Below are 24,666 nucleotides of genomic sequence, written 5' to 3' on the forward strand. Positions count from 1 at the left end.
CCTTAATAGATATAGTTTTATTTTAATTAACTAAAATTTACTTTTATGTGGGGGTCGATGGAGATTTCGAAAAATTATATAGGGGGGGTCCATGATCAAAAAAAAAGGTTTGGCGACCCCTGCGGCTAGAAGAACCTGATGATGGATTAAGAAAATACAAAATAAAGCCCCCCCAAAAAAAGTATTAATCAAATTGACCGGAAATGAGATAAGTACAGTTATAAAGTGATAACGTGGATAGATAATAAATTGTGAGAGCTAATTCTTATCAAGTATATTGAAAAAAAATCTGAATTATCGTTGAGATAAATCACTTAAAAATATTTTTCACAAAGACGTAAACATGGCCAACAAGTACTACTATGACAGTTCTCCTATCTACAGCAGCTAACAAGTGTTTTTTTTTTGTTTTTAAAGTTAGCTAGCGCTCTAGTATGAAATAGGACGGTGGGGATGATACGAAACAGAAGATGGGAGAGGGGCTATACCGAGGGGAAAGATCTACACACACACTGTCAGTGAACTGAAGTGGTATAGCCGGCACTAACAGTCGTGTCCAGACAGTTGTGGTGTTCAATGCTGAACGAGTATTTCTATTGTGCAACATTCCTTATGGATTAAAAATTTATTTTTTTAAATAAACATCACTTATTTTATTATAGTTTGTGAAAATAGTGTTACTCAAAGTGGATAGTTTAGTGTTACTATTTTCTTTATTAAAAAAATACAAGCCCCAAATTACGTACTTAGTAAGTAGAATATTTATTACTTCAATTTATTTTAGTCACAATAAATGTCCAATATTTTTATTTGTTTGTTACCAAAACTAGAAAATAAATACTGAAACTGTTGTTCAGTTCAAAGTTCAAATGTCATGTTGTTGTTTCAACAAACAAACAAACAAGCAACAAAGTTTTTTTTGTTCGTATTTCAAAAATCTATTGTGAACTCACATTGACTTCCTCCTAATACGTAAGCTCGAGTTATAGACTTGAATGGGGGACATTTTAAAATCTCTCAAAATGCCCAAAACGTATTTTTTGGCCCCCGCCCCCCAAAAAACAAATTATTACTCAAATTAAAATTTTTTGATCTATTTATTTTCGGGGTACTTTTTGAAATTCTGTAAAAAATTTAGGGGTCTCTAACAAAGATATTTAGCTGTCCTTTTTTAATGTTTATAAACACGTAGATTCGTATTTTATACTGAAATAGTGCTTTAGAGGGAAGAAACTCTTACTCTATCTCTCTCACTCTCTCAAGAGTCCCTTTAATCGAATAGACCAGGAGTCGCCAAACTTTTTTTGATCATGGACCCCCTATATAATTTTTCGAAATCTCCATCGACCCCCATATAAAAGTAATTTTCAGTTAATTAAAATAAAACTATATCTATCATGTACATTTATTTTATGATTTTAAACATTTATTAAGGTAATTTTACATTTTGTAACAAATAGTTTTTATGACAAATATCTTAACGTTGCAATTTAAGTACCTTAATATTTATTAAATAAATAAGTAAAGTAACTACAGTCAAGGCCGTGGGGCTATAAGGATGATTGTAGGCCTATTAACTGGCCACTGTAGGCTCAGGAAACACATGCATCGCATGGGCCTGGCAGATGATAGCCTATGTAGGTTCTGTCAGGAAGAGGAGGAAACGGCACTGCACGTGTTGTGTCAGTGTGAGGGGCTCGTGTGGCTAAGGATGTTACTTCTCGGGGAGGAAAAGCCAAGGCCTGTGAGCTTTACCCAAGAGTCGCTCTCCAGCATTAAGAGTCTGATTAAAAGGACAGGTCTGGAGGGTGAGCTTTAAAGTGAGGGGAGCCACAATAGATCCAAAGGAGTCGCAGTGGCGTAGGCCTTGAGGCCGCCCTAGTCTAATCTAATCTAATCTAACTACAGGTATTGGCTTCTTAATTATTGAGATGGGTGTTTGCAATGGTGTTTCTTTGCAAGGTTATTGCGTCTATTTTGGGTTCGAAATTGTTTTTCCTTCGACCCCCTTGGCTCAGAACGACCCCTACTTTTGTTAAATAGACCCCTGGGGGTCTATATAGACCACTTTGGCGACCTTTAGAATAGACCAACACTAGTGCAATGAAAATGAATAGTTTAAGCAAGAGTATGCACTTTGTAACGTTAATTCTTAATCACTTCAGAAGGAATCTCCCTTATTCTTGTCACAAGAAAAATACACTTTAATAGAATTTCTCCAGAAAAGTTTTTCCAGTAAACCTGGAAAATGCGGAAAATTCTATTCAGTGTAGTGGGGCACTTCCGGTCCGCCAGTTTTGCACCAAAATTCAGGAATTCAGCTTTCCATGTATTTTCTTACAATTATTATATACAGCAGCCGTACAGTATAATGAACAGAGAAGTGTAAACCACCCTCCTCTCCTACAAGTGCCAAGGGAAATCGTATTCCCCTGGATTCATGTTTCAGATAACAAGTTATTGATCTCAAGTAGATAACAATTAGCGCACTAACTTCTATACAATTATCTTAGAAGTTGTTTCCAAGAAAATTCTTTTTAAAAAACTGAAAAATTGATCCAGTAGAGGGATACTTGACCGATTTTGGGCCAAAACCTTATTGTGGGCATCTTCTACTGGCACCCAAGCTAAATATCAAAATTTTAACTTCCTGTACACTATTTCCTTTGTGAGTTACTTAGGTAAATCTACACACTCTGTGGGAGCGAATAACATACAAACAGAATAATTGAAAAAGCACAAATTTCGGGGACGCAGGTGCCCCTTCAAAAACCGATATTTCCTCTGAAAACTTAAAAAATCGGAAATACGCACGATTGCCAACATCTTCTCGTACTAGTATAGTCAAAAAAAAGAAAAAGTTGAACATTTTTGAATGGAAAGAATCATTTCCTGTTATAATTATGAACGGTCCTCTTCGGTCATTCCTCCCCCCACCACCCACCGCACCTGTTTTACTCGTTGAATGCATTTCAAGGTCATATTTCTTGCCATTCATTCTTTTTTTAATTTTTATTTTTGGAATAAATTAACGGCCAACTGAACGGAAGTATACGTAATATTTAAAAATAATAATAATATTCGGAACTTGATGAAGCAAGCAATCAAGATGTTACTGACAGACAAACCAGTGACAGAAGGGCTGCTGCCTACACAGTAGAAATGAAGTTTCATGTGTTTTTCTTTCAATATGGCTTCCCAAGTTCCCAATAGACACACTGGTTTTACGTAAGTGCGTGATACTTCGAGAATATTGGAACAGTTTAGGGAATCAACTAATAAGTTGAATAGGATTACAATAGTTTACTTAGAATACGAGCTAAAAAAAAAAAAGGAGCCCTAGGAAAGCGAAGGAAGGAGAACTAGGCGGTAGATGGGCACGAGGAGGAGGTTGCAAGATCTGGAAGATCAGGGGATTTGGGCAGATGGTTTAGACAGTGGTGCAGAAGCCGGGTGACTCTTACTGGAGATGGCCAAGATCCATTTCGGGCCTCCTCCAGCCAAGAAAAGGAAGAAGAAAGTGTCATTTCCAGTTCTGAGTTCCACTGGAACCACAGTGACGAGTTCATAGACGGAAAGCTAAATTAGGCTCCCCTGGAATTTCCCACTTTTGTAACCCTTTTTCTCAAACCCATTGAGTTATAAAATCAAGTATTAGTTACTATACAGAAGGCTGTGTTGAACTACTTTAATAAATGATTTCGTATTAAAATTAATTTAAATACCTGCAAATAGTTTCTGGGCTTTCAGAGTGAACATCTTACCTGCAACAGAAATACTTTAATTAGCAATAAATATAATGTTGGCAGAACCGAAGTCTCAGTTGCTAGCCGGGGATTTTAATTTTTCGTAACGGAAGTAAGAGAAACTACGGCAGTACTAGGGCATGATTACAGAAATAAAATTATTATCGGTAGCCGCGATCTTTTAACTTCTGAGTTATAAAATCAAGTATTAGTTACTTTACAGAAGGCTGTGTTGAACTACTTTAATAACTTATTTCGTATAAATATTAATTTAAATACCTGCAAATTATTTCTGGGCTTTCAGAGTGAACATCTTACCTGTAACAGAAATACTTTAATTAGTAATAAATAAATGTTGGCAGTATCAGAGCCTCAGTTGCTAGCCGGGGATTTTAATTTTTCGTAACGGAAGTAAGAGAAACTACGGCAATGCTAGGGCATGATTACAGAAATAAAATTATTATCGGTAGCCGCGATCTCTTAACTTCCGCTTATCTTTACTGATTAAAAGTAAAAGTTATCTATAGTTTTTTTGAAAAAGTTGAACGCCTAATCGTCTAAAAACCAAATTTGGGGAATTTAATCTCATTCTTACAGAAAAATTATTGGACATTTATGAAAATTAATCAATTTTAAAAAGCCAAAAAAAGTATATATATATTTTTATTTTTCTTGCATCATTAGGTGATTTAGATTGGTTAGTGTTGTAAAGTGTACATAATACAAAAAGCAAACACAATGCCTTCTGGATCTAGAGATGAGAATAACACTCCGGAACCGGAAGAGCCTTTAGAAGATCCATTTTGGCCGAAACTAGGAGCCGGTAAGTGTTCTGAAATTTTTTAGTATAATTGTATTTATTTTTTTAAAGTAAATATCTTTAGATTTTCTGAAAGAAGAAAAATTCCCTCAAATTAAAAGTATATTACGATCAACAAGTGGTAAACCCAAAGATATCTGAGAATGGTTCACCTAACCAACTGGGAACTGGGGTGTCTAAGCAAGATCTAAGAAGAGATGAATGGTTTTGATGCATTCCTTGCCCACTATGTAGATGGTGACCCTAATTCAGAAGTTATGAAGATATACTCCCCTCTTATCATGTGGTAACCATCCAGGTTCCCCAGGGAAATAGGAAGCGAAGCGCCTGCAGTTGCGGGTAGGCACTCCCTGGTGACAGATATTCCCATTCCACCCTGCAGCAAGGTTTGCGGAATCCCAGGAAGAGAGGGGAGCCAGCAGATTAGAACAATTAGTTAGCTGGTGCCTAAAACACCACCTCTTCCAAAGACTCCATATGGAAACTAGACAGGCTTTTTGGGGAACCAAACACTCCCAAGTTCACCTGGTGGCAGGACTAGTCTGAACTAGTGTTTTGCTTATAGAATTGCTAAACTTGCAAACATCACCTACTATCTCTTCTACACGCACTCTGTACATTTTGTGAGTTTAGGAGAGTGTTGTGTATTAGGGATACTCCCGTCAAATTTCCCCACTAAGAGACATTAATGAGACCTACATGAAGACGAATTATTCCTGGAGGAATAGCATCTTAAGAGCATCCCACAATAAAAAAAAGAAAAACCGAAGAAGATGCTCTCTAATCTTCATTGCAGTTAATGTCTAGTCCATCGGAGTGGGGGAAAGAAATCCCCCCACACTTACACGTGTCACGTGGCACCAGGCACACTCAGGAAACTACTCGATAATCTGCTGACACTAAGTCCCTTTAAGTGCTGACAAGAAATATGTGTCGGTTTTACTTCATCTTCTTTTTTTTGGCCTCCCTCGGGATTTCTGTAGGAAATTATTGAAGCTAGGGTTCTATAGGACATTATACCATTAGCTGTTTATTGTCATTGATCACCATGTTGGATATGAAAAAGGGATACTCAGAATTCAAGAAGTGTTAGCCCGGACGGACCAGTATTTAGAATAGAGTCTCTTGTTGGGATGCTTGCTATCTGAATTGAGGATGATGTGGGAAAGCTCTTGGGAGGTAGTTAGAGGTCCTGGCTTTAGGCGAGAACACGCATTCGATTCCCGTGGCGAAGATCTGGCTATCCCGAGGGGTAAAACGTTTCAACCGGCTAACCGTGAAGCTTGTGGAATGAGGAGGTATTGAGTCTGCTTGCGACATGGTCTAGGCGGATCCAGCCGCTGTAAGGCTATACAACTAATGGAAATGAAACCCTTTCAGAATGTGCTACAACAGCTATTTTGTGATATGAAGAGATAATATGCGTAAGATAATATATGACTCAATACTTCTTCATTCCAAAAGCTTCACTGTTAGCCGGTTGAAAGGTGTCCCTCGGGACAGCCGCCAGATCTTTGTTGCAAGTTCTCGCCTAAAGCCAGGACCCCTAACTACTTCCCAACAGTCCTCCCACATCATCCTCAATTCAGATAGCAAGCATCTCAACTAGAAGCAAAATCCTAAATTTTTAGAGAAAAAATATTAAGTGACGTCACTCAAGAACAGTGGAAAATATGAAGTTGGCCAATAAGTCTCATTGAATTCCACTTTAGATGTACTACAAACAGTAGGCCAATGGACATTACTTACTGATTCATCCTGTAGATATATATATTTGTGGCAGAGCCCAGGTTAACTGGATAGCTGTAATTAGCCTAGAGTCCTAATGCAGGAAAAGGAGCAAGTGTTACAATCACTGGCTGACCTACTAAGACCAGAGGAGAGGCCTTCAATGTCCAGAAGTCAAACCCTGGTCACCACTGGAGAAACATTCATCTACTGACCTTAACAGGGGGATGGAACTACAAGCTTTAGCTACAATGCCTTGGGGGAAGACATTGGACCTGCCCCTTGTATGGCGGCATATCAGATAAACATAACCACATATATGTTCTGATTTAACTGGGTTCCATCCTTTACCTACTTAACTATTCCTTGCTGGTTGTTGTTGGAGGCTGTGAAAAAAAGGGCCGCCTGTAATGGATGAAGGTGGTTAATTCCAGTAATCGGCAGTGGGCTCCAGTAAGATGACGTATTTAATCAGAGATATTATCTAGTTTAATGATTCGTGAACCATCACTGTACTCTGGAAGAATTTAATGGTAGTCGGACACGTGATTTTACAAGGTGTAATGATTTCCATAAGAATAAACATTAAAAATTCAAATACAGGAGTAGAAACCTGATACCCCATTTTCCAAAACATATGGGTTAGTATTGCAACGCTGGAGATTATTGATTTTATCCGTTGTAGCAGCATGTTGTTGTATCCTTGCATGGTTTCGAACTCTCATACATCATCTGAGGTGGATCTACATAGTCAGCAAGCTGCAGCCCGAAACGGTGACGTAAGTGAAATCGGTTAATCTACCTTTGATAATGGATGAATATCCGAAACCGGTCTGGGATACAAAGAGCATGCGCTCTGCGACGGATAACATCAACGACACTCTGTAGAATATTCTCGCAAAAATATAGAACAGTTTTGGGAACAATTTAATAGCGAGAAGACATTGTCGAACAGAATGAACCCTAGAAATCTTTCTATAGGAGTACAAGAGCAAACACTTCTTACCTGCGAGATGTTTACATTACATCACTATTTTGGGAAATAACCTGTTGCTTCATGTTGGAAATAGGGGGTGAAAGGATACCTCCTTTTTATTTTTTTGGGGCAGCAGCAGGTTGCTAGGAGCAACACCAAGGACTGTTAGTTTACAAACTTCTTTTTTTTTGCTTCGGGGTTCCCTCTACCTGGCCATACCGCCTAAAACACACCTGTGAATTCTACACAAGAGATGGTTTTACAACAACATTTTTGTGAACATTCTATTCTCAAATCCTGGTGAATACTCTGCTAGTACTGGAGAACTTAAATACTCCCAAAGCTTGTCTGGGATATAGCAGCATTACGTACGTTCAAGAAGCAAAGCAAATCTGCTTGCCCTATTTAGGCCCCCTATCATCTGATATCTTTCAATTCGGGGAAATAACTAAGCACTTAGAGCTTATCTATTTCCCCGAACTTGTACTAAGCACACGGAAAATGTGCCGTTTTTCGAGAAAAAAAAAAGCATTCTTAATCTTTATATTGGCACTTTAGGGTGAACCCTAGACTTCCCCCCCACTTAGATAGATGAACCCTTAATTGAAGTTCAAGGTTTTCAGATAAAATGATTCAAATAGAAAGCAAGTTGCGAACCACACTCTTTACTAGTGCAAATACCGAGTTTATAAAGTTGTTTTAGAGAAAATCTCAAAAAATAAATAAATAAATAAATAAAAAGAAAAAGTAATCAATAGGATGAGAAAATAACTGCCAGTTTCAGTCATTATAAACTTTATTATGCCGAGCTTTCCGACCTAGGGACTAGGTCATCTTCAGGGCACATTGACAATGTAATATTTTTACATTATTAAAGGGGTTGGTGTGTCTTCTCTGTCTTGGTCTGCTCATGGACTGGAGTGTGATCGGTTTTTTATGTTTAGTTATGAGGAAGTCAGTGTTGCCAATTGTCACAAGTATTTTTTTGTAGTAAATTGGCGGCGTATATGTTGTTCAAAATTGTTCCTGTCAGTTTTTGGAAATTTTAGAACTGTTTTCTGTCTTTGATGAATGTATATCATGACTGAAACTGACATTAATTTTTTTCATCCTATTGAAACTATGAATCAGTCACATCAAAAATCATCAGTAAAGTATAACTTCCGGTGGATATATTTTGACCAGTAACTTCACATCCGGTCCCATCCTTGTACAGGAAGAAAATTAATAAAAGTTTGGACTTGCTGCAATTTTCCACAATTTGAGCTAGAGTACTGCACAGACGTGCTCGAGACTTGAAAAAAGATACTTCCGCAGAAATGCCTTTACCGGAAGTGAGAGAAAATAAGAAAGAAAGTGGGGGAATCTGTAAAAAAATTCTCAGCTGTTTTCTCTTACCGTAATTTTGGCAATTATTATTTTTTCTCCCAAACTTAAAACTTTTACTATAATATTAGTTCAGCTGATCGGCGCTAATAAAGTGAAAGAGAAAATAAAAAAAAGCGATTTAATTCTCTGGGGATGGGCTGAGAGGGTGAGAGAGGGGGCAGAGGTGGGGTAAATGACCTCCCAGAGATGAGATTAGGATATTATGATAGAGCTGGTCTAAATGATGCGTCTTACTGTTTCCGAGACAGTCACGTGATTCTCGGATTAGACACAAATATCCGCTTCAACACACCAATTAGTGGTGTCTCAACTCGGAATCTAGGCTGTTTTTAATTTCTTTTTAATCCACAGCCATTATAATCAATCTTCATTTCTTTCAAATAATAAATCAGCTGTATAGAAGAATTTTTTTTAAAATTTCATTTAAGAACCTCATTTTGATAGGCTTTTTGTATGGTATCTTCCGCAAACCGGATATAGGCGTTAATTACGAAACTATGAGACCTTGTTTTACGTAAACTGTAGAAAACTTGGAAAATAACTTGAGAAATCCTAGGATAAAAATTCTAAACAAATGTGGTTTACAAGAGACTGAATTTACTTGACAAATTTTTGCACGACCTGTCTGGATTTACGGAGCTAAATAAATTGTTAATTAAGCGTTCCAATTGGTGCCACCGTTAAGCCAATCCAAATTAATTCGCCGTTTAATTGAAAAAACACTCGCTCCCTATTTTCCCCTCCAAACTGACCTCAAAAATCCCTTTCGTTTCCCATCTGTATATCCTCCAGATATATCTATTCCAGATTTTCCACCCATGAGCATCATCATCATCAGCTTACATCCTCCCTGAAAATTCTAGGTGTCGCCTGAAGCGCAAGCGGCCAAGACCCCTAGAATTCAGTAATGAGTATTTCTCATTAAGGAATTGTACTTCATGCTACTTTTTAAATTTTCCATATGCAATCGACCTGTAGGGTTCAACCAAACGCTCAAATCTGCAAAGGATCCAGTTCGCTCTATAGTAAACGCTCCTTACTTACGTCACCAATCAAACCATATTTTCCACACAGACTTGAAACATTCCTTTCGTGCAACACAAGGTGGCTGAAATCTGTTACAAGAAAATTCCATCTTAAACATTCAATCCCTCACTGGTACCAACATCCTATCATCCAGAACATTTCTCCAGACACAACACTTCTAGGACAGGCTAGAAAAGACAGTTGGTCTCGGCGATCTCCTCTCTGATGAAGAGAGTCAGTAGAATGTAGAATGTTATTGGGAGTGTTACCACCGCTGGTTAACTTCTCCACTCCGATATTGTTGCTTATTCAATTGTTGATTGTTACCCTTGTTGCTTATAACGCAATGCGTTGATTGCAACGAAATCATTACTAAGTTTAAGCAAAATTATGGACCAATTAAAAAAAAAGAAAAAGATCGATCCAATAATTTGTCGTTTTTGGTTGAAACCGTTTTAACCAAACAGTTTCTACCTGGTAACAACTAAACTAAATATCAAGTTAGAACTATCGACGATTATCAGGTTTTTGAGTGGTGCAAACCATAGACAGACATGCATAAAAATTTGTGAAAAAAAAAAAAAAATTCGTCCCACTCGAAACCACACCTATGACGTCAAGCGAAATTCAGAATAGGATCAGACTTTGAGACAATCAGCCGTCAGTTTGGAGCCAACAAAACAAGGACAGTCAATGTTTGCGGGTCAATGATTACATCCGGTTTTAAAAATATTAAATGTACGTACGCTAAAACGAGCTGGTAACAAATACAAACTTTGATGCTAATTTGGTTTCTATTGATAGCAGGCAGATTAATTGTTTTTTGTATTTTTAGAATGAGTTAACATTCTAGACGCACTTTTACACTCACACACATACACAGAGAAAGAGAGAGAGAGAGAGATAGAACTGTAACTAAGACTACAATAAGAAGCTAATCGTGTATGTATTGTCAATACCGCGACGAAAGGATGATATTGAATGTGGTTCGTGCAAGAACTTCGTGCAAACGACTACGTCATCACTCACCATGTCCGTCCGGTGTATTAGTTGGAAAGTAGGTCATCGAGTACAACTGCTCGAATCATTTATTACGTCACATTGCCATTCTGAAGAGATACTGACGCAGTTATCACCTTTTTGTCCCTTACCACCGTTACTTCTTCAAATTTACCTGCTCTGTCTCTCACGGCCGCCCTTATCGTCTCAGTTTTGCCAGATTTCTCTCAGTTTCCGGTTTTCTCTTCGCTCAGTTTCCAACCCTGTCTAATGTTAGAATTTTCCCCTCTTAAATTCTCGTAATGATTTCCGATTTACGCAGTATGTAACTTATACGTAGTGTACAACATCAGAATCATTGTCCAGAAACTTCTATGCACCTTACATTCGTAGAAGAATTCACCTTCAGTTTTAAGTTTATAGGCTTAAAATAAAAAATATGAGCCTGAAAATGAATCAGTAGTAATTTAATTCTTTGTTACAAATACAAAGAACGCTTTCTTATCAATGGATGAATAACTATTCCATCATCTTAAGTTTTTTTAAATGTATTTACAACCTGGACATAGCTACCATATGTTCTAAATTGAGTTGGGCACAGACTGTGGCGCTGAATCCTGCTGGTGGATCCTGCGCCACAATCGAGGGGAGGCATGTAGAGAGGGGGGCCAATTTAAATTTTAATTTTTTTTTGGCGGGCCGCACATAGATTAACTCTTATTAATAATTTACGAAACTTCGTACGAAACGCATCGCGTCCGTATTGCATGTTTGAACAAGTCACCGACAAGTGTGTATCTTGTCACAAAAAAATCGTGCAGACGCGGCGCGTTCGTATTGCATGTTTAAAAACGTCGTCGACAAGTAACTCGCCATAAAAAAATATTTCGGTTTATTATGTACTACCATTTTATTATAATTAATTTTATAACAATATATTGATGGGAGAAAGTCGATAAAATAAATTCAATTTTAGAAATGCTTGGCGGGCTGCGTGTTGCTCATCCTTGGTCTAGGCTATAATGGAAATTAAGGAAGTCGAGAATGTATTAGGTTATTGACAAAAAGAAGATATTGAGGTCTTGTATGGTGGGCTGAAATTGGATACATAATAAGGAGCGATATGCCGAAGGACTTTTGATTGAAAGGATTGGATTCTTTGGATGTTGGATGGTTTCGCAGAGTCCCACAGCTCAGCTCCGTAGGTCCAGTTGGGGCTTAGTAGTGTCTTGTATAGAGTCAGTTTATTCCGTACATTCATGGCTGTGATCTTTTTGAAATTAATCCAAAATTCTTCGCAGAATCACTAGTGCTCCCTTTTACGTTTCCAACTAGACCATCCACAAGAATCTCAAAGGTCCCTTTTGTTTGCGATCCTACCACATCCCGGAATAAAAAATTATCATAAATCTCCCTCTCACCACTACAATGAATTAATCCAAGAACTATCTTCCCATTCCATTCCCGGAAATAGAAGGCTGAGACGCTGGTAGCCAAGAGCTATCCTGATGGAATAAAAGTGATCTACAATTTTTTTTTTAGGGACAGTTAAACCCTAAGCGCTAAAAAAAAAGTTCGGAAATGTTGAATTCCCCCCTCCTTAAAAGAGTTCCAAGATTTGGTAATAAAATTATAATTCGTGATTTGAACGGAAATTATTCTTTTGAAAGGAAATAAAATCGTTTAAAGATTATCGAGTGTATTAACTGTAATTTTATGCGAGCTTTTATTGAATATAATTGATCAACCTTGGCTTATTTTGCACAATAAGTTACTTTTACTGTCAGACGATTGGTGTAGCCAGAGAGAGAGATATATTGGCACCAGGAGCCGTGCCTGTGCCAGAGATTAGAGTGTTTGGCACGAGCGAAGCCCGGCCCGGCCGTAGATACCCTTTCACGATCCTGGGCTCCTAATTAAAATTCAAAATGGTCAAAATAAACTTACAAAATGCTATATTCCACTTAAATTAAATTGATGTAAAAGCAAAAGATAATGGGTGACCCAGATAAGAAGGTAACTTGTTTGTTTGTCTATTTCTTGAGTCATGCTTATGTTTTAAACTCACAAAATTGTGAGAGTATTGCGTTCAGTTACACTGCTATTAGGAATTCATGAAAATCGGTTTGCGCGTTTAGGAGCTACGTTGTTTGCAAAAAAAGGTAACAAGAAGAACAAGAACATTTTCTGAAAATGCCGTTTTTGCTCATTTTCAACAACTTTTTTCTCAAAATCTATTAGATGTGGGTTGTTGCAAAAAAATTACCGTTATAAAGGAGAATTTGCCCTATATTTTAAAGGAAATTTGAGAATTTTATCTTCTATAGAAAAAAAGAAAAAAAATGGTCAAAGTTGGATGTTTTTCAACGTTACAGCTTTTTCGTGCAGTTTTTGACGGTCAATCCTTAGACAACTGTCCTACCGGAACAGTTTTAATAACTTAAAGGAGCTTCGATGAAAACACGATCTTCAATAGTACATTTCCGGTACACACTTGGTAGCCAAAAAAATTAGTTCGTGATCGAAAAACGTCCTTCCCTAGTTGTTGTAAGTAGAAAGTTGATGGACTTAAGTTTCACCAAAGGGCATAATAAATATCTGACCCTCATGTGAGTAAAAAACTAAGCTCTATATATCATAAACACCATGTCATACTTCAATACAGAACTTTTTACTACTTAGAACGCTAAAATACGAAGCTTAACTGCAAGCGCTGCAGTAGGGTCGGAGAGTCTAGCGTTTAGAGTATCCCAGTTTATTGCACTTTAGAATTGCATAGATGTAATAGTTGCACCCAGAGATTGTGATCAGTTCATATTCAAAGACTTGTTCTATACTGCAAATTTTATCTTGTCAAATGCATTTGCAAGCTTTTGCTACGTACTTTATCTAGGTTAATTTTTACTATTTATTTCATACAATTCCTACTGAGTTCTTTACTTCTTACTTACTTACTTACTACAGCCCAGGGTGGGCCTTGGCTTCTTTAACAATTCGACTACAGACATCTCTATTGGCTGTTTTTGCTTGCCATCCCGATACTCCAAGGACACTCAAGTTCTCCTCAACATCGTCAAGCCAACGTCTTTGCGGTCGGCCAACTCTCTTCTTCATGCGGTACCACGCAGCAGTCTGCTCGGCATCCTGTCTTCTGGCATTCTTGCAATGTGGCCTAACCATTCCAATCGTCGAGCCTTGATGAAACGGAGGGCCACATTCTCATACCCATACAGAGTATAAAAAGCTCACGGTTCTTTCTGAATCTCCATGTGCGAGAAGTGGTGTCGAAAACTGGACCATACATTCATCCTCCTTAAGATCTTTCGTTCAAAAACATTGAGTTCTATTCATCACGGCAGATGTAAACGTCCATGTTTCAGCACCGGCCTGATTAAGGTTCTCTAAAGCCTTGTCTTCTAGGTTCTGGACAGATAGGAGGTCTTAAACAACCTTATGTTAGCAAATTATGCTCGATTTGCAGACATTATTCTCCCATTCACTTCGCTTTACTTCTAACATTAAGTATAAATAAATAATTACTCCTTATTTCTTATCACTTCCGTTTATTTGGATTCAAGGGAATCAAAGACTAATACTTCCGGTTATACTTCGAAAAACGTCGATCTCAGTACCTCCTATTAGTAGCTAGTATAGGCCTTGAGAAAGAAAACATAACTTTCTTGCGCCATCAAAAGGAATCTAGCCGAGATGTTTTCTTCAATCATTCGTCTTAGAACGGAAGCCCGATAGATATATAAAAAAACGTTAAAGATTTATTGTGCATGCTGCAAGCAATTATCTAAGTAAAGAAGAAGAGTTATATTCTGGAGTGTCTGGATAGAGCAAGTCATGTGCTGGAGATTCCAGTTCCAGCGAACTGCAGCAGAATACCCATTCTGGACATAGATCTATTTATTGTTAGTAAACATAACTCGCTGTTGTTGTTGTTGTTGTTGGCGATCTACTACAAAATTATTGCCAGTGCCACGTAGATCGCTGACTACTGTTGCCAGTAAAAAAAAATGGAGAGAAAAAGTTTTTTACGCGTAAATAAAAAAAAAAAAAATACAACTGGTACGTACTAATAGAGAAATTGCAAGTTTCAACTGGTAAAACTAAAACCAACATTTAACCTTTTTATTTTCCTTTTTTTAAAGTACGTGTTTAAAAAAATATGATTTATCGATTAGTAAATTCGATAGATATACCTTCTGCCATTAATATAGTGTTTTTTTTTTTTTGTGAAAGAGTAAATTATGGCGGACACTATGGGTGAAGGAACGTTTTATAATCTTTCAAAGGAATTAGTTTGTTCTTTCCCATTTTTTTTGATGTCCATGATATTTTATTTATCGATTATTATTTTTTTTTTCTCTTTCATTCTTTTAAAGATAATATATCGAACAAGATTACGTCAACCATAATAAATGGTTGTAAGAGTTGATTTTTTTTTTGAAAAATTATTTTTTTTTCAAAACTAGGTCATATGATGTAATAGTTTTGGAATGGTTTTTCTTGAAGGATTTAAAAACATCTTTTTATGAAATAATCACGCGAATATTTCTCACTTGTTAAGCTGTTCTCGATTGTTTTTCCCGAGTAAATCGTGAAATAATAAGTGTAAAAATACAAACAGATATCGTGAATGGTTCAACAGGATAGACTTAGTCAATTTTAGATTTTTCTTCAATCAGATAAACAAAAGAAAATGTCGAAACACCTATAAGGGAAATTGTTTAAACTCTCCACAGGTGTTGATGGCACAGGAAGTTAGCCAGACTTGCAGAGGCGTTACTAGTACAGGACCCAGACGATAGATTCTTATCCAGTGTTACCTTGATCTAGGCTAATAAAAGTAAGAAATATCCCGATAAATAAACATGTCCAATATAATATAACAGGATAGATTATGTTCACTCACGCACTTCCGGTCTGATACCATTTGTACGTATAACCAAACAAGAGAACTTTTTTTATTGCCAGCATTAAAATTACTATTTTGCATGCACTTATACTCTAATTGTGCAAGTTTTATTTCATATGCAAATTTAGTAATGTAATTATCATTTTGATATATTATTGCATTTAATAATTATGTACATCAATTGTGTATTATGTATGCTAAATTTATATTAATGCTTACGAGGGTCGTTTGAAAAGTCCGTGCAAAGTCAGAGAGATAGCATCACTGGCGCGTATCGAGGTTATGTTCAGTTAGTAGCATCTCTTGGAAGAACACACACCAAGTTTCAGCCAGATCGGTCTATTTCTTTGTGTTTGGCATTCGTTTGAATCGAGGAAGTCGAGTGATTTTCAAAAAATGGACGAAAAAGAATTTCGTGTGTTGATTAAACACTACTTTATGAAAGGCAAAACGCCTCAGGAGACTAAAGAGAAGCTTGATAAACATTATGGTGACTCTGCACCTTCGATTAGAACAGTTTATAAGTGGTTTCAAAATTTTCGGAGTGGCCATATGTGGCACAAGTGACGCTGAACGTTCTGGACGCCCTGTTGAGGTTACTACTCCAGAAATCATTGATAAAATCCATGATATGGTGATGGATGACAGAAGAGTGAAGGTGCGTGAGATTGCTAGTGCTGTGGGCATCTCGAATGAACGGGTACATAATATTTTGCATCAACATTTGGACATGACAAAGCAATCCGCAAGATGGGTGCCGCGATTGCTCACGCTTGACCAAAAACGAAATCGTGTGAAGTGTTGCAAGGACGGTTTGCAGCTGTCTTTAAGACTTTAAGCGTCGTTTCGTCACTGTGGATGAAACATGGATACATCACTACACTCCTGAGACCAAAGAACAATCTAAACAACGGGTTACCAAGGGGGAATCTGCGCCAAAAAAGGCGAAGACCGTTCCTTCGGCCGGAAAGATTATGGCGACTGTCTTTTGGGATTCGTAAGGAATAATCCTCATCGACTATCTGGAAAAGGGTAAAACTATTACAGGTGCATATTATTCATCGTTATTGGACCGTTTGAAAACCGAGCTGCAAGAAAAACGCCCACGATTGGCCCACAAAAAAGTCCTTTTCCATCACGACAACGCACCAGCTCACACCTCAGCAGTTGTGGTCGCAAAATTAATGGAAATAGGGTTCCAACTCGTTTCACATCCCCCCTATTCTCCAGACTTGGCTCCCTCGGACTACTATTTGTTCCCCAATATGAAGAAATGGCTGGCGGGAAAAAGATTTTATTCAAACGAGGAGGTGATTGCAGAAACGAATGGCTATTTTTCAGACTTGGACAAATCCTATTATTCGGAAGGGATCAACAAACTAGAGCAGCGTTGGACGAAGTGTATAAGCCTAAAAGGAGACTATGTTGAAAAATAAAAAAGGTTTACCCAAAAAAATTAAGTAGTTTTTATTTTTGCACGGACTTTTCAAACGACCCTCGTATATCATATAAAGTGGCCAATAAAAAAGTCTATTGTTAATTTTATCCGTCGTAAGCAAGCATGTTTAATGTTTATTGGTTTCGATATTTCATCCATGACTGTCTCCGACTTAGCAAAAAAAAAAATCAAAATCTCTACTCCAAACTGATTATGTAAGTGCAGCCACCCATCTGGATTCCCAAGTGGTTCCTAGTCCCTGGGTCCTTAGATTTGGGAACTGTAGGAATCACCCACTTACAAATCCTCGCTTCATAACCACTACACCAACAACTGCCCTAATTTAAATCTATACCACCTATTTCTGAAAGTAGGAAAACCCCCTTTTGGAAGTCAACAATTAAACTTCCTTTCCCATAACTGCAGCTAAATTTAGAGAGTAAAAACTCCAAATTTAATTTTTGTTTTTCACCTATTCCGCATACATGGAGCTGAAGAAGGTTCACAGTAATCGACAGGAAATTTTTGGAGCTGGTTTACATAAAATTCCCCCCCCCCCCAAAAAAAATCACATTTCCGGATTTCGGTCATAGCTTTCAGAATAACATTTTTTTCGTAACTTTTCATTTCCGTTGAACGCAGTTGTTTTTCTGCTCAATAAGGAAAACTGGCACACTATCGCAATACTTCTTTTCACTATGGAAGTACGTAAAGAGCATGAAGGGTATTTGGATTTCTATGGACAGACGGCCGGAAAGATGCTGGGGCTTTGTCAATTCAGAAGCTATTTGGTAGCTCCAAGGGACTGGCTTAGAGAATTAATTTCGTCAAAATGGTGAAGACTGTTCAACGAAGCTCTCCCATTGGCTACGACAAGATAACCGAATCTGATTCATAGGTCACAAGCTATTTCACCTTACACAATTTCTTACCTAGCTGTAATGCACTCCTTAAGACCATAAATCATACTACACTGTTTGTAGAAGGTAAAAACTATTAAAATATATATATATTTTTTAAATAAATAAATAAAAGAGTGACTTTTAAGGTTATTAGTTTGTTGAATAAATCATAAACCAGTAATGTAACCTCCACACTGTATCATCTAATGCTGACTTAATAATGTTAACAGCTGTTCTTGCAACATTTTGTCCTTTGAATGCACTTCTTTTCATTTTAAGATTCTGATGACCTTTTTTTTGACCCCAACTTTCTTACGCAAATTTCTTGATCTTTTTATCTTTGCAAAAAAAACCCTCCTCACTTAAATAATGCTAATGAATAGTTTACAAATGTAATTATAAAATTGAAGATAGTTTTATATTTGAATATTTATTAGGATGAACTTCTTAATGAATTATTAATAAAAACTGCCCTTGGGTTTAATCAATTCATTAAACTTTTTGCCCTTGATGCAAAGGCTCCTTTCTTATAATATGAGGGTCATTCAATAATTTGACCGACAAATAGCTGTAGATCAAACATACTTTACTATAAATTCCTCATATTAACCATTAAATAAAATCCAAGACCTAGACCGGGGGAATCGAATCCACTAACCAACAATACATCTTAGCTTTGCGGGTCTAGCCTACAACCGCCTAACATACTTTACTATAAATTCTTCATATTAACCATTAAATAAAATCCAAGACCTAGACCGGGGGAATCGAATCCACTAACCAACAATACATCTTAGCTTTGCGGGTCTAGCCTACAACCGCCTAACATACTTTACTATAAATTTCTCATATTAACCATTAAATAAAATACAAGGTCTAGACCGGGAATCGAATCCACTACCCAACAATACATCTTAGCTTTGCGGGTCTAGTCTATAACAGCCTAACATACTTTACTATAAATTTCTCATATTAACTATTAAATAAAATACAAGACCTAGACCAGGGAATCGAATCCACTAACCAACAATACATCTTAGCTTTGCGGGTCTAGTCTATAACAGCCTAACATACTTTACTATAAATTTCTCATATTAACCATTAAATAAAATACAAGGTCTAGACCGGGAATCGAAGCCACTAAACAATAATACACCTTAGCTTTGCGGGTCTAGTCTATAACAGCCTAACATACTTTACTATAAATTTCTCATATTAACCATTAAATAAAATCCAAGGCCTAAGACCAGGGAAATCGAATCCACTAAACCAACAATACATCTTAGCATTGCGGGTCTAGCCTCTTAACCGCTCGGCTACTGTGGCGCCTTAAACGCCAGTTTAGTATTGTCTTCTTTACCTCTTCCTTGCTAGCATTCCCAGTAAGTCAGTTTTGCCTAAAGTTAATTATCGTGTCCCTAAGTACCAAAATTTTAAACTTTCTATCATTTGACGTCTCTGAGTTTCTTCCCTTGCACAATACACGACCATATCATTTCCCGACAATAGTTTTTCCCTCTACCTGAAAATGCTATTTTACTTACTACGTCTAGATAGGAAAGTTTTTTACCAGATTAGTTACTATATTCATGGAATCCGTTCAAACTATTCTAACAAATCAGTTGATAAAGGACTTACTTCAAAAAAAAAAAAAAGTACTTTATTTACTTTACACTTATATCTCATTTCATTCTTGTGTGTTCAAATACACATATGTGTTCAAACTGTGTTTGTTCAAACAGTGCTCTATCGCTAGCAGAACTGTGATATTTATATATACGTATATAAGGTTCCATTTATTTACATAACAATAAATGAGACTATATTATCAATACATTTAAATCGGACAATATAAATTAATTCGAAATACTGACGTCACGTGTTCCTGTTAGATTAGGAGATTGGCCGTTTCCGTTTCAATCTGTCAATCATCAGGAGAGAGAGAAATAAATGAAAGAACCGTTTTGTACGCTACTGCTGCTGCGATCCACGATTTATAAATTCACTAATCTAGACTCACACGACCAGTACGTTGATCAAATTGTAATTTTGTACTCATTACTTTCTCTTTCGCTTGTAAGTGGCGGGGAAAATATTGTAATCGTGCTTATTTTCGATTTTGGGAAATATTTTGGTCCATATAAGAGACACAAAGACCAATTTTTAAAAAAACACCATTTTCGAATTCTGAGGAGCTGAGAACTCAATATTCTCGAGGTAATTACGAAAATTTGATATGATACCTTCCTTTCCGGTAAGAAAAACGAAACTTGAAGCTTCTTGCTAACGATGTTATCCTTTATAGTTGTATCACAACTATAAATAAAAAAAAATAAAGGAGTACGTAATATTTGCAATTCCAAGCAAACAGTTGAACAAAAAAATGAATGATAATTTCAAAATGGAAGATTATCCATTACTCATGTGGGTTTCCATGGCAGAAGAATGTCTACCGCCCTACCCAATACGGAGAATTCATTTCCGCCACAGGAAGCACGACAATACTGCAAAAACTGGTCTAGAAATTATTCGCAACTATTATCCAATTATTTAATTACATAAATCAATAGATTTCAATGATTGGTTAATTTCAATGAATAAATTAGCATAAATTGAGAAATAAAGGATCATTTTTCACCTTGAAGTTTTTATGAGTCTATCGATAAACTTCGATAAAACCAAAATTTGTTTGACGTTTATTTATTTTTTTTTGGATCATTTCACGCCCAAAACAGCTGTTATGAGGGATTGTCCACGTACTGCAGTTATTGTTTTGGGGCACTAAGTGTGGTAACGTATTCCCTTCTTACAAGTTCCTCCCTAGACAGAGAAATAAAGGAAGTGGAAGTTTTTTTGTTTTCTTTTTTTGGAATTGGCTTCCGCCATACAGCCAGCATCGTCTAGGTGCTTATCACTAGAATATCACTCACTCATTCTTACTTATAAATACATTCGCTTCACACATTCATCCCTCTACTATATACAACTATTTACATACAAACTTACAACTAATGGATGAATCAGTACTCTATATTCCTGCCATCCTTATAGCTTAACCGAAATTAACACGTAATTCTTCTCTAATCATTTTCTTGCATTCATTCTATAAGTGGAAGTTTCCTATCGGAATTCTGGGGTGGGGCTGGCACTTCCTCCAAGTCTGGAAGGATCCTGCCTGGAAGGTGTATCCCGCTTAAACCGCTTAGAGTTGATGCCCAGAGAATCAGCATCTCTTCTCTGGAACTCCCAATCTTACATCATTGAAGGATTGTTAGAGCCGAGGCGAGCAATAATTCATAGCTCTCTCTCTCTCTCCTCCCTTCTGCTTTGTTCCAAAATTCAGGAAACCGGCGCCAGTTAAAGGCTAGACCCGCAAAGCTAAGATGTATTGTTGGTTAGTGGATTCGATTCCCCCTATCTAGGTCTTGGATTTTATTTAATGGTTAATATGAGAAATTTATAGTAAAGTATGATAGGCGGTTATAGGCTAGACCCGCAAAGCTTAGATGTATTGTTGGTTAGTGGATTCGATTCCCCTGGTCTAGGCCTTGGATTTTATTTAATGGTTAATAAAAGAAATTTATAGTAAAGTATGTTAGGCGGTTAGAGACATGACCCGCAAAGCTTAGATGTATTGTTGGTTAGTGGATTCGATTCCCCTGGTCTAGGCCTTGGATTTTATTTAATGGTTAATAAAAGAAATTTATAGTAAAGTATGTTAGGCGGTTATAGGCTAGACCCGCAAAGCTAAGATGTATTGTTGGTTAGTGGATTCGATTCCCCTGGTCTAGGCCTTGGATTTTATTTAATGGTTAATAAAAGAAATTTATAGTAAAGTATGTTAGGCGGTTATAGGCTAGACCCGCAAAGCTAAGATGTATTGTTGGTTAGTGGGTTCGATTCCCCTGGTCTAGGCCTTGGATTTTATTTAATGGTTAATAAAAGAAATTTATAGTAAAGTATGTTAGGCGGTTATAGGCTAGACCCGCAAAGCTAAGATGTATTGTTGGTTAGTGGATTCGATTCCCCTGGTCTAGGCCTTGGATTTTATTTAATGGTTAATAAAAGAAATTTATAGTAAAGTATGTTAGGCGGTTATAGGCTAGACCCGCAAAGCTAAGATGTATTGTTGGTTAGTGGATTCGATTCCCCTGGTCTAGGCCTTGGATTTTATTTAATGGTTAATAAAAGAAATTTATAGTAAAGTATGTTAGGCGGTTATAGGCTAGACCCGCAAAGCTAAGATGTATTGTTGGTTAGTGGATTCGATTCCCCTGGTCTAGGCCTTGGATTTTATTTAATGGTTAATAAAAGAAATTTATAGTAAAGTATGTTAGGCGGTTATAGGCTAGACCCGCAAAGCTAAGATGTATTGTTGGTTAGTGGGTTCGATTCCCCTGGTCTAGGCCTTAGATTTTATTTAATGGTTAATAAAAGAAATTTATAGTAAAGTATGTTAGGCGGTTATAGGCTAGACCCGCAAAGCTAAGATGTATTGTTGGTTAGTGGGTTCGATTCCCCTGGTCTAGGCCTTGGATTTTATTTAATGGTTAATATGAGAAATGTATAGTAAAGTATGTTAGGCGGTTATAGGCTAGACCCGCAAAGCTAAGATGTATTGTTGGTTAGTGGGTTCGATTCCCCTGGTCTAGGCCTTAGATTTTATTTAATGGTTAATAAAAGAAATTTATAGTAAAGTATGTTAGGCGGTTATAGGCTAGACCCGCAAAGCTAAGATGTATTGTTGGTTAGTGGGTTCGATTCCCCTGGTCTAGGCCTTGGATTTTATTTAATGGTTAATATGAGAAATGTATAGTAAAGTATGTTAGGCGGTTATAGGCTAGACCCGCAAAGCTAAGATGTATTGTTGGTTAGTGGGTTCGATTCCCCTGGTCTAGGCCTTGGATTTTATTTAATGGTTAATATAAGAAATTTATAGTAAAGTATGTTAGGCGGTTATAGGCTAGACCCGCAAAGCTAAGATGTATTGTTGGTTAGTGGGTTCGATTCCCCTGGTCTAGGCCTTGGATTTTATTTAATGGTTAATATGAGAAATGTATAGTAAAGTATGTTAGGCGGTTATAGGCTAGACCCGCAAAGCTAAGATGTATTGTTGGTTAGTGGGTTCGATTCCCCTGGTCTAGGCCTTAGATTTTATTTAATGGTTAATATGAGAAATGTATAGTAAAGTATGTTAGGCGGTTATAGGCTAGACCCGCAAAGCTAAGATGTATTGTTGGTTAGTGGGTTCGATTCCCCTGGTCTAGGCCTTAGATTTTATTTAATGGTTAATAAAAGAAATTTATAGTAAAGTATGTTAGGCGGTTATAGGCTAGACCCGCAAAGCTAAGATGTATTGTTGGTTAGTGGGTTCGATTCCCCTGGTCTAGGCCTTGGATTTTATTTAATGGTTAATATGAGAAATGTATAGTAAAGTATGTTAGGCGGTTATAGGCTAGACCCGCAAAGCTAAGATGTATTGTTGGTTAGTGGGTTCGATTCCCCTGGTCTAGGCCTTGGATTTTATTTAATGGTTAATATAAGAAATTTATAGTAAAGTATGTTAGGCGGTTATAGGCTAGACCCGCAAAGCTAAGATGTATTGTTGGTTAGTGGGTTCGATTCCCCTGGTCTAGGCCTTGGATTTTATTTAATGGTTAATATGAGAAATGTATAGTAAAGTATGTTAGGCGGTTATAGGCTAGACCCGCAAAGCTAAGATGTATTGTTGGTTAGTGGGTTCGATTCCCCTGGTCTAGGCCTTAGATTTTATTTAATGGTTAATATGAGAAATGTATAGTAAAGTATGTTAGGCGGTTATAGGCTAGACCCGCAAAGCTAAGATGTATTGTTGGTTAGTGGGTTCGATTCCCCCGGTCTAGGCCTTGGATTTTATTTAATGGTTAATATAAGAAATTTATAGTAAAGTATGTTAGGCGGTTATAGGCTAGACCCGCAAAGCTAAGATGTATTGTTGGTTAGTGGGTTCGATTCCCCTGGTCTAGGCCTTAGATTTTATTTTATGGTTAATATGAGAAATTTATAGTAAAGTATGTTAGGCGGTTATAGGCTAGACCCGCAAAGCTAAGATGTATTGTTGGTTAGTGGGTTCGATTCCCCTGGTCTAGGCCTTAGATTTTATTTTATGGTTAATATGAGAAATTTATAGTAAAGTATGTTAGGCGGTTATAGGCTAGACCCGCAAAGCTAAGATGTATTGTTGGTTAGTGGGTTCGATTCCCCTGGTCTAGGCCTTGGATTTTATTTAATGGTTAATATGAGAAATTTACAGTAAAGTATGTTAGGCGGTTATAGGCTAGACCCGCAAAGCTAAGATGTATTGTTGGTTAGTGGGTTCGATTCCCCTGGTCTAGGCCTTAGATTTTATTTTATGGTTAATATGAGAAATTTATAGTAAAGTATGTTAGGCGGTTATAGGCTAGACCCGCAAAGCTAAGATGTATTGTTGGTTAGTGGGTTCGATTCCCCCGGTCTAGGCCTTGGATTTTTTTTTTTTTTTTTTTTTTTTTTTTTTTTTTGGCGCATCAACAGCTGAGGTCATTAGCGCCCGGAGCTTTTTCCAGTGCACTGCCGGCCTCCGGACAGTGTTCTCTCGTTACAGACAACACTGTCCATCACCGGACAGTGAGCTGTAAGAAGCTCCTAGGAAGAGAAAATCTAAGGGTCAGCTGCTGGATTCGAACCCGGGACCTCCGCG

The 24,666-nt window shown here is 37.2% G+C and overlaps 2 protein-coding genes across 6 annotated transcripts in view; one reads left to right on the forward strand and one right to left on the reverse strand.

Annotated features, from left to right (window-relative positions):
• LOC141461006 (uncharacterized) overlaps positions 1–24,666 on the reverse strand; it is a 463,946-nt gene that overhangs the window by 265,887 nt on the left and 173,393 nt on the right. The gene's annotated exons all lie outside the window — the stretch shown is intronic.
• rols (zinc-RING finger and ankyrin repeat domain-containing protein rolling pebbles) overlaps positions 1–24,666 on the forward strand; it is a 280,008-nt gene that overhangs the window by 88,632 nt on the left and 166,710 nt on the right. For 3 of the 5 annotated variants that reach the window (XM_074141592.1, XM_074141597.1, XM_074141598.1), the window contains exons 1-2: positions 520–749; positions 4,431–4,569. The exons of the other annotated variants lie outside the window; for them this stretch is intronic. In XM_074141592.1, the coding sequence (XP_073997693.1) occupies positions 4,485–4,569 (85 nt within the window). In that variant the 5' untranslated portion in view covers positions 520–749; positions 4,431–4,484. Of the gene's footprint in view, positions 1–519; positions 750–4,430; positions 4,570–24,666 lie in introns of those variants that run through there. 5 annotated transcript variants of the gene reach the window in all.

This window comes from Rhodnius prolixus, unplaced genomic scaffold, assembly GCF_049639745.1.
Source record: "Rhodnius prolixus isolate KJV_2025 unplaced genomic scaffold, Rpr scaffold_6, whole genome shotgun sequence".
In the NCBI taxonomy this organism is placed as follows: Eukaryota; Metazoa; Arthropoda; class Insecta; order Hemiptera; family Reduviidae; genus Rhodnius; species Rhodnius prolixus.